Below are 15,786 nucleotides of genomic sequence, written 5' to 3'. Positions count from 1 at the left end.
GTGTTTTACCACTCTATTGCATCACTACTTATTTTAACAACACTCTCGGTTTAGAATTGAATAGCTAAGGAAAACTGTTCCGTTTTAAATTTAATATTAGTAGTAGTATTCCTTAATTTTTGGGATTAATCTCTGAAATAATTTTTACTGAATCCTTTATTTTTATTTATTGGGGAACAAGTCTTGACTGGAGTTAGACCAGATTACAGAAAAAGTTCCAGTCACAAATTGAAATGCACTTACTATGGATATGAAGGTCATTGATTTGGGTATTTTTATATTTGTAGTTTTTAGTGCTTAGGTTCCACTGCACAAAAAGTAAAATTTAGATGCAAAAGTTTGAATTTATATTGGACTTTCTTCTTATTCACACAGGATAAAAATCTCAGACTCCAAACATATATTTACACCACCTCTAATATTTGGCTAAATGTCTTTCTGCCATTTGACTACTTGCTTGTTGTAGCGATTAACCCGATTTTATTGAAACCCTGTTTGAATCTTTGATTTCAGTTTTTTTGGCAGAGTTCATGCAGTTCATTTAAATCGGTTTGTGTCCCGGCTCTGAAGCATAAACCACATATTTTCTTGAGGGTTGAGGTCAGAGCTTTAGGAATGTCTTTCCAGAAGCTCAGCGTTAATCAACTTTATCTATTTGGGAAAATTTTTCTGTTGAAACGCCAACAATTTTGAATGACTTGGTCTAAACTGTCACATAGGGACATGGCAAATACCTTAATGAGAAAGTTTTCATACGAGACAAAGACTGAAAACCTTTGTTTGAATTAAAGCTCAACTTACAAATCCTAACTTTGGGGGAAAAAAAACCCAAAACAACTATGACACATTAGAAAGACTTAAAATTTGTAATAAATTTTCAGAAAGCATAAAATTGGATAGACTTTGCATGTAACTAATAATAAGATTTAAAAATACTTTCACAAAATTTTAATATTATTAAAATATTCTTTTATTTCAGTAACTCAATTTACTAAGTGGAACACATTATAAAGATTAATTACATGCAGACTGAGGCTTTTTTTTGTTAATTTTGTTTATTTTTAGCTTGTAGCCGATGCAGACATGACATTTAGGATTTAGAATGTTACATCAGGTCAATAAAAAAACATTTTAATCCAAAAATATGGGCTTAGTGAAATGTATGTGTATTGCCTGCTTTGTTTTCATATGGTGCTTTTTAATTTGACACACAATCTAATAGGAATCAGTATGTGGTTATAAGCCCAAATATTCAAAGTGTTACTGTTTGAGTATACTATGATCAAACCAGAAGACCACATATGCTATGAAGTTCATTTTGTGTATACAAAATCTAGAACAACAGTATCCCAATAACATAAAATTGCCTGGCTGCACAAAACTCATAAACAGAAGCCCCCTGGAGTTCCAGCAGGGCATAATTCACAAAGTAAAAGTGAAAACCAAAATAAAGTTTCGAACCAAACCAAGATGCACATGAAGAACTCATTAAGCATTAATCTTTATTTTGCAAGTTCATGGGAGGAAAAAGAGAGTGGGGAAGAAAAAAACAAAACATCCTAAGGGATTGTTAGGATTTCTATACTTCCATTTAATTGGGCAGGGATTGACTAATAATAGGCTGTCTTAACCATTGCATTTACTTATTTTTAAATGCAGAAAATAAGGCAGTTTCTACTGCCAAACAATAAATAATCCTGGGAGCTTGGATCATAACAATTATGACAGAAAATGACTGTTTTGGGATCTGTAACCAAAATAGAATAGAAGTCCAGGGATTAGCAAATCATCCCAGCAGCTCAAGGCTTCCACAACTGCCTGAGCTAGTCCATGGTTTCACTGCAATAAATTCATATTTACAAAGCAGTGTCATATAATAACCTCTTATCTTTTTGCAAACATATTTGCAGGTAAAAGCTCAGCGAAGTTCATTTTGAGGGAAGGCATTACCAAATTTTGGACGTTTGAAAGAAGGTTTTGTTTTTGTTTGTGTAGTGATCGCTAATTAAAATATTAGTTGCCATATAATCATGTAAAAGCAACCAGACCAAAACACACAGTGATTATTAGCTTAACATTATTATTGCTTGTGTGGACTTGGAAGTTTAAATTTGGTAGCATGATTATAGGCTATTTACTTCAGTTATAGGGTCTAAGATTAAAGCTGACCATACAGGCTTTAGCTACACTATATCAAAGCAGCCCTGATGATACTGCAACTAGCCTTTATGGCTCTAAAGATGAAGGCCTTTTCATGTTTTATTAGACTGCACTTTGGTTTTGCTTTCAAAAAAAGCATTTACACCCTTTTGTTACTTGATACTCCTGTTTTTGAATAAGTCCCCTCTGTATTATTGTTGCAAAAATAGAGGCACGGAATCTGGAGTTCGACAGATTTAATGAAGAAAGGGAAAGAGCGATGAGGAAAGGCCTGCACCACAGTGTCTATAGCTTTAAATCCTTCCCTCTCCTCTTGTCAGCAGGAACTCCGAGCCCTCTGGTGGCCACCACCTTCTCTACATCACAAAGTAAGTAGTAGTGCCAAAAATTAAAATATTGTGCTATTCTTTTGGACTCCACCTTTCCAATTCTTTTTTTTTTTGTTTAAGTTAAGATGTAAATGCTGTTTTTTCTGTTATTTTAATTTTTTTTGCTTTCATAGAGTCAATTACTAAAGACTAATATAGCCCACAACACTAACTGAATAAGGAGGGGCTTCTGTATTGGATGTGATTCTGTCTTGAATCACAGTAACTTGCAAACACTCTAAACAGTTATATGATAATAGAACTGAATTTGATCAATCCATGACAGATCAAGGAACATATTACCCAGGTTTACAAATGCACAGTATTTTTATTATTCTGATGACAAAGAGTCAACAGTCTTTTGGGCGTTGTGATCTTTTTAGAGCCCTACACTTGTGGTGCCTGTGGCATCCAGTTCCAGTTCTACAACAACCTCCTGGAGCACATGCAGTCGCACGCTGGTGAGTTTACGAATACAGATAAGCCTTGAGCTTAGCACCGAGACAAATGAATAATGTGCACAAGTCCTCATTGGCAACAAGGTTTGAGGTGTAGTTTTTAAAGTTGTGCTCAATATTAATGCAGAGTTTTAAGAAAGAGATTGTTATAAGGGTTGTTGCAGATCTGGATCTGAAGCTGCTGTGGTCTTTGTCTTGTTGAAAAATATTTTGAGAATTATACACTTAATCAGGTGCCTGTCTTTTGTTTGGCTGTGGGACATTTTCCGGCTTTTACCCTTGTTTATCCACAGACAGTCCATTTCGTTCCAACATATTTCCGCTTTGTGCCAGTAAACAAACCATTTTGTGCCCATACACTTAAAATTTATGTTTGTAGTTGAGTGGTTTTAATGAATTTTGGATACTGGTGTAAACAGTTGAGTTTCATGTTGTAAAGGAGATAACGCATAGCACTGTGCCTGTGATCACTCACTCAAAAGGTTAAAGATGTACACCACTGATTGGAAAGATGATTCACCTATTGATGAATCATGGTCGTCAAGAGAATAATTTTAAGGTTTCTTTTCCTATTTTGTTTATCCCTAAATTTTTGTACCTTTGTTTTACAGTTTCACTACTGGTTTTCCCAAGATGTGCTCTATTGATGGATGCTTTTTCTGCCATCTGTCTATTTTCAGCTGATAATGAGAACCACACCAAAGGGGACTCTCCCAAAACCTCTTCAGCTTCGGGTCCTCAAGAGCAGCTGTGGAGAGGGTCCCAGGCTCAGGCCCATCCCTCAGTGAAAATACAAATCCAGCCTCAAAGTATCTCTCAGAGGAACCATACACTCAGCCGTAAGTACTGCTAGCTCATGAAGTCTAAGGGTGTAGACACATAACATGTAAATGAACCCTCCCTCTTTCATCTTTCTTCTGATATCTACAGTTATACTATTATATTGGTATTAGGGATATCCTGATTAAGATTTTTATCAATGCCAACCCTAGTGATTTTAGATTAAGTGCCAACAGGTTTCTGCAGCAGAGCTGTTGCAGAACAGCACTTTCCAACATGGGGAATCTAGGTTACAAAAGCTTCTTTAGTGTTCTGATATTGTATCTCCTAAAGCAGATGGTGATATTATATCAGTTCTACTTCTGTGTTAAAGAAAAGTAGACAGAGTTGATTGTAGCAGTAGCTTTTTTATAATTTCACTTACATTGTTAACCCAGACTAGCTAAATAAACAATGCATTGACTATCTCCTATAATGCAGTTTTTGCACCACCAAATAAGTTTGTGATTTTTTTATTTTTCAAAACTGGCTGTGGAAAACCCGGTTCACCCTGCAACACTATGGGTGTAACTGGCATCAAATCACAGAGAATATGTCAACAATATATGTTTTTGAGAGCTCTTTAGTAAGGATCAGATCTAGCATTCAAGGTTGGATTGGGACATCCCTATTTGTATAGTATATTGGTAATGTTATATGTAAAATTTAGAACCCTTTTCAAAAACAATTCCTGACTTTTTCGTGTTATTTTCAGAAAATTAATATTTTTCCAGCATCTATATATTTTTCCAGCATGTCAAATATTGAAATCAGTCCATCAAATACCTCAAATAATGATACTGATTATTTGTTTTTTTGTTTTTTCTTTTTCCCTGGTAATCCATCTGGCAGAGAACAATGGGCTACCTGAGAAGGAGAGACAGCAGGTGGCTGAGCGCCTATTACGGGTAATGTGCTCTGATCTGAACATGCTCAATGTGCTAAACAGCAAAGACTTCCTGAAGCTGGCACAGACCCTTGTGGACACAGGGGCTCGTCACGGTGCCTACTCCACCCGCGATGCTCTTGGCAACATGAGTGCCTTGGCACTGCGCCAGCTCCCCCGTATGTACAACCAAGTGAAAGTCAAAGTCACGTGTGCCCTGGGCTCCAATGCTTCATTGGGCATCGCGGTGACCTGCCACTCCCAGACCTCTGGCCCAGATGCCTGCTACGTGCTCACAGCCTATCAGGTGGAGGGATCCCGCCTCAAACGTTACGTGCTCGGTGTAAGGGAGGCGGAGCTGAGGGAGGGGCCCGAGCAGATCCACCACTGGGTGCAGAACGTGCTGTCTGAGTTTGTCATGTCAGACATTCGAACCGTTTATGTCTCCGAGCCTCGACTGTGGGCAGCCGGATTCGCAGGATCGCCACTGGGAAGCGGCGGGCGGGGCAGAATATGTTTGCGGTGTGCGGGCTGTTCGCTCGGTGCCGTCGTTCAAGCAGTTCTCGGGAAACGCAGCCTCCAGGCTCGAGGGCTTCACGAGTTAGCCGAGCTTCTCTCAACCTGCAGAGATATTGCCTCCTCTTCCACGCTGGCCCTTCGTGAGGAACAGTGCTTCAACACATCCACAAGCACAACTGAGGAAAGTACACAAGGCTCCCCTGCACAATGCCCCACACCTCCATGCTGGGACCGCATGGCAGAGGCCCTCCTGCAGGTCCACGCACACTTCGAACACATCTGTGAGGCTTACGGGCGCAGTAAGTCCACCGCGCCACTTCTTCAAGGACTTAACAAACATCTGCTAAGCACCCTGGCTTGTCTCCTGGCACCTCTTCGCCTGGCAGCTCTGGAGCTGAGCAGCCAGAGGAGACCAACCCTACAGCAAGTACTACCTGTCTATCTGCGCTTGGAGAAGTTCTTCACATCTAAAGCTGGGGAGGCTGGAACCGGCACCGCTAGCAAACTCTGCCACTATTTTCTTGAAGCGCTCAAGGAAAACTTTAAGGTACCAAATTGATGATACTTCCTTCTTGTTTCCTGAACTGTATTTTCTCCTAAAAACTTTTATTGTATATTTCATAAAAGATTACAGCTGTCAGACTCTAAGCTTGATAATAAGGAAAAAATGTATTCATCTCATTGAACTAGTGTCTCTGATATACAGTACCTTGCAAAATTATTTATACTGGTGGTGATGGCATTATGTTGTGGGGATGCTTTTGTTAGGAAAAACCTCAAAGATAATAAATTGTTCAATCCAAACAGAGACTGTGGTGAGTAAAACTACCCTAAACATACAAGCAGAGCTACAATGGAATGATTTAGATCAATGCATGTTCACATGTTAAAATGATCCTATCAAAGTCCAGATCTACATGCATTTGGGATTCACTTGTATGACTTAAGAATTGCTTTTCACAGTTGATCTCTGTTAAAACTCACTGAATTTGAGCTATTTTTCAAATAAGGACAAGCGCAGTTGCAAAAACAAGAACAAAATCTATTGAAGATTGAAGCACAAGCTGGTAGAGACTTACCTTAAATAACTGTCTAGCAAAAAGTGGTTACATGAAAGAGACTCAGAGGGGGTGAAAATAAATGCATTCTTTTTTTTTTCATTTTTGTAAACATTTAAAATAAATATGTATGGTGTCCACTTTGTGCTAGTCTGTAAAATATCCCAATAAAACACTCAGAATATCTGTACAGAACTCTGTATAATATAATCAGTGATATTTCTCTGCCTATAGGTTGAAAGAGCCCACCAGGTGGCCATGGTCCTGGACCCACAGCTCAAGCTGCGTTCAGTTCCAGCCTACCAGCACGAGGACATCATTTCCCGTGCCTGCGAATTGGCTGCTGAAACCAGGGATGGAAGTCTGAGTGGTGGAGGTGGTTCTAGTGGAGAAGAGAGGGATGGAGACGGACCTCCCACCCCGAAAATAAGCCGTATAGATGGCGCTGGAAACAACGGCGGACCCTCAAGAGGTTCCTCTTTGGTTTCTGGGAACGACGAAGGTCCGGGGCAAGTTAGACAAGAGATTTTTCAGTACCTGGCCGAACCTCTTGTCCAAGGTACGCCTGAGCTCTTTCAGTACTGGAGCTCGACAGTGAGTGAGAAGTTCCCCCGGCTCGCTCGCTTGGCGCTGTGGCTTCTCGCTGTGCCTGCGGTGGGCATACGCAGTGAGTGTGTGACTGTGTGTGAACAAAGTCTGGCAATGAAGAGGAGGCAGCAGGTCACTGCTGAGGAGATGAATAAACTCATTTTTCTTCGCTCTAATATGGGTTAAAAAAACCAACCCAACATTCCCTAATCAACCAAACGATCATCCAACCAATGACTGAAGATGCATATTTATGTACTGTAGGTTTTAGATGAACTGTAAACATCAGTGTGTAAGAAAACTAAAGACTCCTCAAGGCAGAATAATACAGAAAAAACACACACTGCAAAGACTGTACACACATATAAAATTAAATGGCTTTTTATATATTTTGTGAGGACCGGGCTGATGTAAAGTACAGAGCAAAGAGCAGGAGTGGAATGGCATCTCTGATAAGACGAGACAGTCCTGTTTGGTGCGCTGCCCTTGGTTTAAGACGCACGTGTGAGCAGGAAGAATTTCATCTGTCAGTGATTTAAATTACTCCAGCCTAATGATTAAACCTCTACAAGGCTACGATGCTGTTACTCTCACTGGTTGACAATATTTTCAGGTAATTAGAGCTCTCACTGCTTCGGCCTACTGTTACACACCTCTGAAAAAAACCAACCTACTTCTCAAAACCGTTCAGGAGGGAGATAACGGCAAACTACTGTAGCAGTATATTTAGGGTTATAATGAAAGGATTACGTAGTTAATACTCACTGCCACTGCACCTCTGAAAATTGGGTGCACTAGGTTTAGGATTTTCTTACACAACTAACCTAAAATGAAAATACTTCAGCTTAGTTGACATTGGACTATAGGCAGGAAACGGAGCTTAAACGTTGCAGATGCTTTGATGGCCAGAAAATGTAGCGTTGGAGGATTTGCATGCACTGCATGCATTTTTTTCTCAACTGAGAAGGTAACTAATTTTATGTGATGCTTTCCTTTTTAATTACAGATGGTGAAGAAAATTGCTGAAATTGTTTTCTTCGCTTCTTGATATACAAGTCAAACCATTAGAGTTGCACAGGTCTGAAATTAATAGAAGTGGAAGGATTAAAAGAGGAAAGCATCCAATTAAATATTTTCGTTTCACGTTTTTTAATGAAATTGTTCAGTCATACTTGTTCTAGCTGGATTACTCCCAAAATGTATTCCATTACATTATGAAATAATAACTTTTAAAATGTTTTATTGTTTTAAAACAGCACAACCCAGGTAGTATATTGCTCAAAGACCTCCTACCGTTGATTTCACTAGCTTAATGGTTACCATTGCTGGTAATTCAGGAATGCCACATCACTTTGCACCCGCTATCAACGAGTAGCATCAATGCACTTGTTTTAGATTCACACATTGTACCTAGACTCTCAAAAGAACAGCTTATCATTCATTTGGTGAGCTTACTTGCACGAGTTTATTCCATAATGACATTTTTCAGCATGTAAATGTTTTTTTTTTTTTTTCTGAAGCTCGTTTAGAAGAAAAATACAGTCCATTGGAAGTGTGCTGGTTTATTTATTGTTGCTTCCCAGTGTTCTCATTCTACTATAAACATCGTCTTCCTATTTTGAGCTATAGATTTCCATTTTTAAGGCAATAAGCTTTAATACAGCACACAGGTCCCGTTATCTGACTGTTCTCACAACGCAAGTCATTAATCTGCATCGAATCGTTTTAACATTTGTAAAATCAATAGGATTTTTCTCAGGAACGAGCACATCCGAGCAGGCACCGCCACTTTTTCCTCACTGTACCTAAAAAAGAAACCAAACTGTGACCTCAGTGCTGAGGTGGATACCGAACCACGACTTTGATTTTCAACCATTCCACCCAAAATACACCTGGTGCCATCGAAAAGAAACACTGAGGAATTTTTATTTTTTTTAATTTTTTGGTCTACCAGTGTATCCGCTAAACTTAACGTAAGTGTGATCATGAAGTGAGTGTAGATTAAATTGCGCTAATACCTCCTTAAATGGCTTGGAAGAATGGAAACTGCTGTTTGTTGCCTTTGGTAATTACTATTCAATCTCTGGTTTGTTCTCTCTGTTTATGGGCCTTAAGTCTCTTCCTTGACTCGACCTGTAACCCTTCAGTTATCTTGCCTTTGTTTTGTAGATTAATTGCCTTCTTTTATGTTAAGCATTCGCTTCTTTTCTTTTGGCCATTCATGTAGACTTATCAGGAATTTATAGCTGGAAACAGCGTCCTCTAGTGTCCACATGGTGACATTTTTTTTGTGACTTAAGTGCTTTATTTATATGTTTATTAGGTGAAATCAACTGAGCATGTATGCTCATAAAACAGGTCAGTAATAACTTAAGCATTAAAACAGGTATCCACTGTATAAATAGACTTAAAATGACTCTACATGAGAATCGAATTTCAATATTTAGATTATTTTTATTGGTCTCAAACCGAAGGACGTTTCAAAACTGATACTGTGATTTGAGATTGTATTTTCACACATCTTGAATTTTGCTTAATATTCCTAAATGCTGCAGTGCAGTTATTTATTTTCTCATTCCTCCCCCACCACCAAGTAACCCTTCACTTTGTAAAATAATAATAAAAAAAAACACTTATATTTCTCCACACCTCAAAATCCCCTTACCATATTATACACTGTACTATAAGAGATGTTTTGCAGCTTTCAGGTGATATTGCATTCTTTTCTGTTGAAGCCTGAATGATGACAGTTTCAGTACAATAACAGCCTTCTCAGAAAACACTGATGGACTGTACACAGAAACAAAGTCCTTTTAACACTGTTAGCACTCACTTTTGCACAGACAGCTTCACACTAATGCAGTTCGCAGTGATCATTGGAAGGCAAAAGGCAGGGCTGTTTTGTTTAAAGTGAATGTAAGTGTGCAACTAATGAAAATACATATGTGGGAAGAGTAACACGTTTGTAAAGCCAAAAAAAAAAAAAAGAACAAGAAAACTGATCAATCTTTTATAAGAATTTCAGATCAGTACCAGTTTTGATTCAAAATCTTTTTTTTCCCCCTTTTATCTGATTTTAATTTTATGAAACACTTAAAAAAAAAATGAAGACAAAGATCCGAGGATTTGCTTTGCAAACTTTTTGTTTAGCTACATATTTTTTAATAGACTTTAGATTTTCTTTTTCCCAAGTTCCTAAAGGCCTTGCCACCCCTACTTCCCTATCCCCACGTTATGATTTCTTAGAATATTTTGATTTTGTTTATTATATTTTAATAATAAAAAAAATAGCTAATAAAAAAGAAAAAAAAATGACTGTAAAATCTGTTTGAAATAGTTTCCAAGTACTAATCCAATGTTTTACCTCAGCACTCAGAAGGCAGTATTGAGATTTTCAGAAAACAGTTAATTGAAATGTGGGTTAGATCAAACAAATGGTCAAAATATTGTACCTGGTTGTTGGTTTCAACAATTTTCCTGGGCTTACTGATGAAGGGATTTTTCTCACAATTTTTATTTTTATTTTTTGTTGTTGTTCTCCAATAGGATATGCTCTGGGACAAAATGCCATTGTTGACAAGAAATTAAATTTTCTTAGAAATAGTATTCTTTTTTTGTTGATTAAATGAAAAATATAACTAAGATATGCATGCTTTTGATAAGAGTAATCATATATAATATTATTAACCAGTGTTTCTCATCAGATAAAAATGAATCCTTCTGGCTCTGACGTGATGTTACTTTAAGGTACTCTGACTGAATTTCTGCCTCTCAAGGTGGAAGTAGCTATTCTGTTTTCTGGTTGGTGGTTAGAGGTTGACATCATCCCTTTTCAGAAATGGACTATGTAAATACAGGAGAACTGCTGTTTTTATGCCACAAGGGGGCGCCTTCATTCAAGAGAAAAAGTGGGGAGCACCAATAACATTATACCTCTTTTTTCTACAGTAGCATTTCAGAAAGTTTTGATATAATAGAAAAGTCAGCTTAGATACTTACACTAGAAATACTGAATTCAGCTGTAAGTTTTCTTTTGTTTAAGGGGTTTAACTTATTCAGATAATAAAAGTTCAGTTGTGAAGTTGTGGTAAATGAATGCTAACATGGAGATCTGTTCAACTAGTTAATTAATTCAGGTTAAGAACTCGGTGTTGCTTTCATCCTATTTTACAGGCATTTCTTCCTTTTTATACTCAGCTAAAAAGCAAAAAAATAATAAAAATGTCGGCTTCTGTTCAGCTAGTCTTTTTATCGCACTTTGGCAGCAGACTTCTGTGTAGATTCAGATCTGAGTTGTCTTATTAGTAAACCTAATTTATACTTTTGTAGCAACAATATTTTTATATAACGGCAAAGAAACGGTTGTCCTTTTGGTTTTGATTTTTTTTTTTTCTGTGACATATATGACAGCGCTATTCAATGTTCCTTGAATACATTATCCTCTGTAGTATGTTATGTGTGAATAAACTTTAAACTTCTGTGTGACAATATGCTAAGCTTGCTGTAGTTCTTGTATAAAGGTTTTGTGTGTAATCTGTTTGTCTTTTTCTCTATTTTCTGTGAAGATGAAGGTCAAGAGCTACGCTTCCCTGAAAGCTTTCTCTTGCATTTGACTTCAGCTCCGCTTTCTCTTGGCCACATCTGACCGGTGCTGCAGTCGCAACAATTCATCTGTTGATCTCCCGCTTTTTCTCCCCTCACTGGTGAACAATCCCCTTGCAGGGTAAAAGCTAAAGCGGGTCCACTGACCCTTCCTAAAACTGCGAGACTTTCACTTATGCAGCAACCGCTTGCTGCATTTTTGATGGTTGTGCAGCAGACTCCACTTCTTCTTCCTCTGGACCTTACTCAAGGTCAACGATGTACTGTTGCGCAAATTGCGCATCTGCTTGTAGCCATTTTCATGTGTGTAGAGAGTAAATTAAATTCAAACATACTTTATTGTTCCCAAAGGAACATTAAATATTGTTGTACGTCATTTAAAGAGTTATTGCAGAAACAAAAACGTGGAGTTGGAGGCGTGGCCAGCATTGCACAATCCTGAAATAGCTGATGCTCAAAGGAGCCCAAAATGGACAGAATGAGCAGATGAAATCTCATGATCTGAGAGTAATTTTTCCCAAAAATTGTAATGATTATATTTAATATGTCCCACAGATCTATCCTAACTTATTCAATGAAGCCTGATAGGTTTTGTTTAAACTACACAAGCGCACAACAGATATTACAACCTGGGTTTTATCTAAGGACCTCATGTCACACTTTTTATACTTTTAATTGTAAAAGAAAAAGTCGCAAACCTTTTTTTTTTTTATTCACATAAAAAAAATACAACTAAGCTTGTGGTAGTAGAGTGGCAAGCTGAAAAGATGCATGAGATATAAATACTTTCGCAAGGCTCTGTAAAAGTAGTGTAAGAGAGCCTTGTCACATTTGAGATTTTACTCCTGTAGAATTCAGTTCGCTTTTTTTGCCCAGTATAATTTCACCTCCAGGGAGAAATGAAGCCTTCCACAGTTTCTGACATAGGTGGGCGTCAGACACATGCTAAGTGAAAACAGGCTTTACACACACAAAAACAAAACAAAACAAAAAAAACCAGCCACCTTTGAAGCCCGCCCACAGGGAGTGTATACGCAGAAGCTGCTTAGAAGTGCGTGCAAGGGTTCCTCAAGGGGCTACGGATGGGGGGAGGGGGGGATAGGGGAGGGAGTGGGACCAAAAAAAGTTTGTCTGTGTTCTTCATAGACTGCTGTTGTGGTCCCTCCCTTCACACCCAGGTCAGTCTGTCCCTAAGGTGCACTGAGGTGCAGCCATGCAGAAACACCTGCACTCCCGTCTCCTCTGTTGCTCTAAACATAAGGAAATAAGGGGCTGCTTGCTTAAAGCCTAATTTGCAGCATGTGTCCACATTTGCCCTCCCTCCCCAGCTCTTTGTCTACTGCCACACCAGCCCCCTCACCCACCGCGCGCACACATACAACGTAACCCACTGTTGACAGTGACGTTTTGTTTTTTTCAAGCAATTACTGATGTGACGTGCTAAGTTTGTTTTTACTTAAGTGCTTAGGAGCCGGTCCTCATTTTCTGTTATTAAGAGAAGAAACATGGGAGAAAATAACCCACCTAACGGACAATTACTTCCGTTTAGTTCAGGGTTAAGGAGAAATTTCAAATCTGCATTCTCTCATAGAAACCTCTACACAACCTTTTACGTATCCAAAGCGCAGAAAATATGTTTTTCAATTAACGCCACATTCTGAAATAAATGTTGACTGAGTGCAATAGAGCAATAATATGTACCCTGGAGCAACAGAGTGTAAAGGGGGTTCCTTCTAGAAGTCAGTTTAACATTAGGTGGCAGTATAGGCTTTAGATGATTCAAAAAAAAAAAATAAAGGACATAAAGCCAATGCAGCTTTAAACTACGAATAAAAACATCAGATCTGGAAAAAATTTAGAGAATGTAGATTTTGTTATTATGACTGTTTTAATGAGAATAATATCAAGAGAAAGATTAGCATAAATCCAACCAAAAAAATCTCATACCAAAAGATTACACGCTTCACTTTACCCGCTAGAATATATGTGACTTAAAGTGAGCAGGGAAAGTTTCACAGACTTCCTTTTTGCCCTTGGCTGTTGTACAACTGAAGAAGCAGCATCCAGGTTTCATTTCCCATGCTCAATTTGTCTGCTGTCATGCAGCTTTCCTTCCACCTGTGGAACTCACAAAGTTGGCACTTCCACTCCCGATCAACCAAGGACCATCAGAGCTGTCGCAACTTCTCTGCCCAGTGAGCATCGGAGGGACAGGTATGTACAGAAGGAAGGAAGTGTTCCCATCTTCCTCTCTTTTGTCTTGCATGGAGGACCCTGTGGCACTGGGATGGAGGTTTCTCCTGTTCAGTGGGTGCTGACTTTTATCAGTAGTGACACGAATGTACAGAACTGCCAGGGCAAATCCACCTAGTTGCTGTCAGGTGTCATTACAGCTAACACTCCACAAAGACCCTGACCTCAAAGGTACCCAGTACACCTCTCTGTTCACCTGCCTGCTTCGCTCCCTTCCGCACACCTGCACACTCACTCGTATACGTGCGCACGCACACCACACACTTGGCTCACTTTTTTTCTTTTTTTTTTTATCCACAGGAAACCAAAAATGTGTATCCTTGGGGCTTCTCATGAATCTCTCAAATGCACTTCAGCCTTATTTCATAAATGATACAATATTGTTGGAGCAGATGACATTTACAGGATTGGGCAATCAGATTACACAATACTACAATCAGTGCAGGGGTTTTTTAAAATTTATTATTGAAACCTATAAAATTATTACAAAGTATAATGTAGCAACCATGCTGTCAAAATGTGTTATATTATTTTGGGTATAATTTTTTATTTTATTTTTTTAAATTGACTAAGTGTTTTTATTTATGCAGCTAGATGTGCAATTATTTTGAGCTATGAAGTTTGATTGAAAGTTATTTTCCTTCAAACAAGAAGCTTGTTTCCAACAACAAAAAATAAAGCTATGTACAAGCTGTATGACTAAAAAGGTAGAAATCATGATATACATTTACAAATAAATATGGCTAACATTAACTAAACCTTTCTGAGTAACAAATGGAAAAGCTTCAATTGCTATTGCAGTTCTTAATCTGCTTATGATTGTTAAGAATTTTATTTTAGTTTTTGGATGTTTTCAATGGTAAATTATATTTTTCAGGTTTTTGAGGTTGAAAGGCCTCTTGGCCATGACCCTTATCTTTGTCTGGACCATTCCAAACTGTTCATATTAGTTCCAGACAGAAGAAACATGTTGTCAAGTTAGAAAGTGTATTTCAGATGTAAATCTACCAGGTGTATATGTGGTAATAAGCCTAACTTATGCAGCTTTTTTTTTTTTTTTGAAAAAATGAAATAGGTTTTCATATGCTGCAATATTTTTTTGCTGCTTCGTGACAAAATAACAGGGAGCTGAATCCTAAAAAATCCCTAAGAATAAGCTTTGCCACCTATTATGAGTGACAGTATATATTTGAGTGAAGTTACATAAAACATGTTTTTATTTACTTTACAAGCCACCGTTGTTGGGCATTCTGGTAATGTTGCTAACGCTACTGCTGCATGTTCTGATTAAACTGAAGGCGTACCCGATCTGTTGTTTTGTGCTCAGTGATGCTGCTGCCAGCATTTTGGGGATGCAGAGAATCTCATCTTATTCAGCTTGTAGAACCCATTTGCCAACTCCGAAGACCAAAAGATTTCTCTGGTGTGAATGCACCCTAAGTATAACACATCTTAGCTCCTTTCTTTATAACAGTCACAGTGCAAAAAGGCCCATCCTGAGTCACTGAGAACATTTTGAAAGTCTATAGCAGTCCCTTTTAGAGGTATTGACACTCATTGAACAACTTTTTAACAGTCAGCAAAACTCAGAGCAGCATTTGACTGTAAAGCGGAAGAAAAATAATCCCAGGGTTTTGACTTTTTTTTTTTGCAAATAAGGGTGCAGTCACATGCAGGTTTGCTTGTCTAGCAAGTCCACTTATTTGGGGAGGTGTAAACTCTGAGATGAACCAAAAAAAAAAAAACCCAATTCTGGTCCACCTAAAAACCAGAATTTCGGTTTGGTTGAGGTAAACTGATGCATTTCGAATGTATATATGAAGGCTAAGCAAACAGGAGATTCCCCAAAAGCAGGAAGGACAAAAAATAAAATAAAAATAACACCAAGATTTATTTGGATAAATGCAACCAAAACAAATGCTTGTGTCCAGTACTAGTGGGGGAAGAGGATTGTGCTGAATCCATTGTTGAAGAGTGATGGTTTGGCACATGTGCCAAAGAGAAATTCTACAATCACTATAATCTGATGAGTCTCCATTTTTGCTTAGATTTCAAAAAGAAAGTTATGGTTAGAA

The 15,786-nt window shown here is 38.2% G+C and overlaps 1 protein-coding gene across 8 annotated transcripts in view; it reads left to right on the top strand.

Annotated features, from left to right (window-relative positions):
* Positions 1-11,352, top strand: part of znf618 (zinc finger protein 618) — a 42,659-nt gene extending 31,307 nt beyond the window's left edge. For 5 of the 8 annotated variants that reach the window (XM_044144236.1, XM_044144240.1, XM_044144239.1 and 2 more), the window contains 5 exons: positions 2,481-2,528; positions 2,912-2,989; positions 3,667-3,825; positions 4,658-5,757; positions 6,503-11,352. In XM_044144236.1, coding sequence (XP_044000171.1) covers positions 2,481-2,528; positions 2,912-2,989; positions 3,667-3,825; positions 4,658-5,757; positions 6,503-7,042 — 1,925 coding nt within the window. In that variant the 3' untranslated portion in view covers positions 7,043-11,352. The remainder of the gene's footprint in view (positions 1-2,480; positions 2,529-2,911; positions 2,990-3,666; positions 3,826-4,657; positions 5,758-6,502) is intronic. The other 3 variants (XM_044144238.1, XM_044144242.1, XM_044144241.1) reach the window with 3 other exon arrangements.
* The last annotated feature ends 4,434 nt before the right edge of the window (positions 11,353-15,786 follow it).

The sequence above is a fragment of the Gambusia affinis genome, linkage group LG17 (assembly GCF_019740435.1).
Source record: "Gambusia affinis linkage group LG17, SWU_Gaff_1.0, whole genome shotgun sequence".
NCBI classification, from domain to species: domain Eukaryota; kingdom Metazoa; phylum Chordata; class Actinopteri; order Cyprinodontiformes; family Poeciliidae; genus Gambusia; species Gambusia affinis.
The sequence above is the reverse complement of the archived record's forward strand: the minus strand, read 5'-3'. Positions and strand labels throughout refer to the sequence as shown.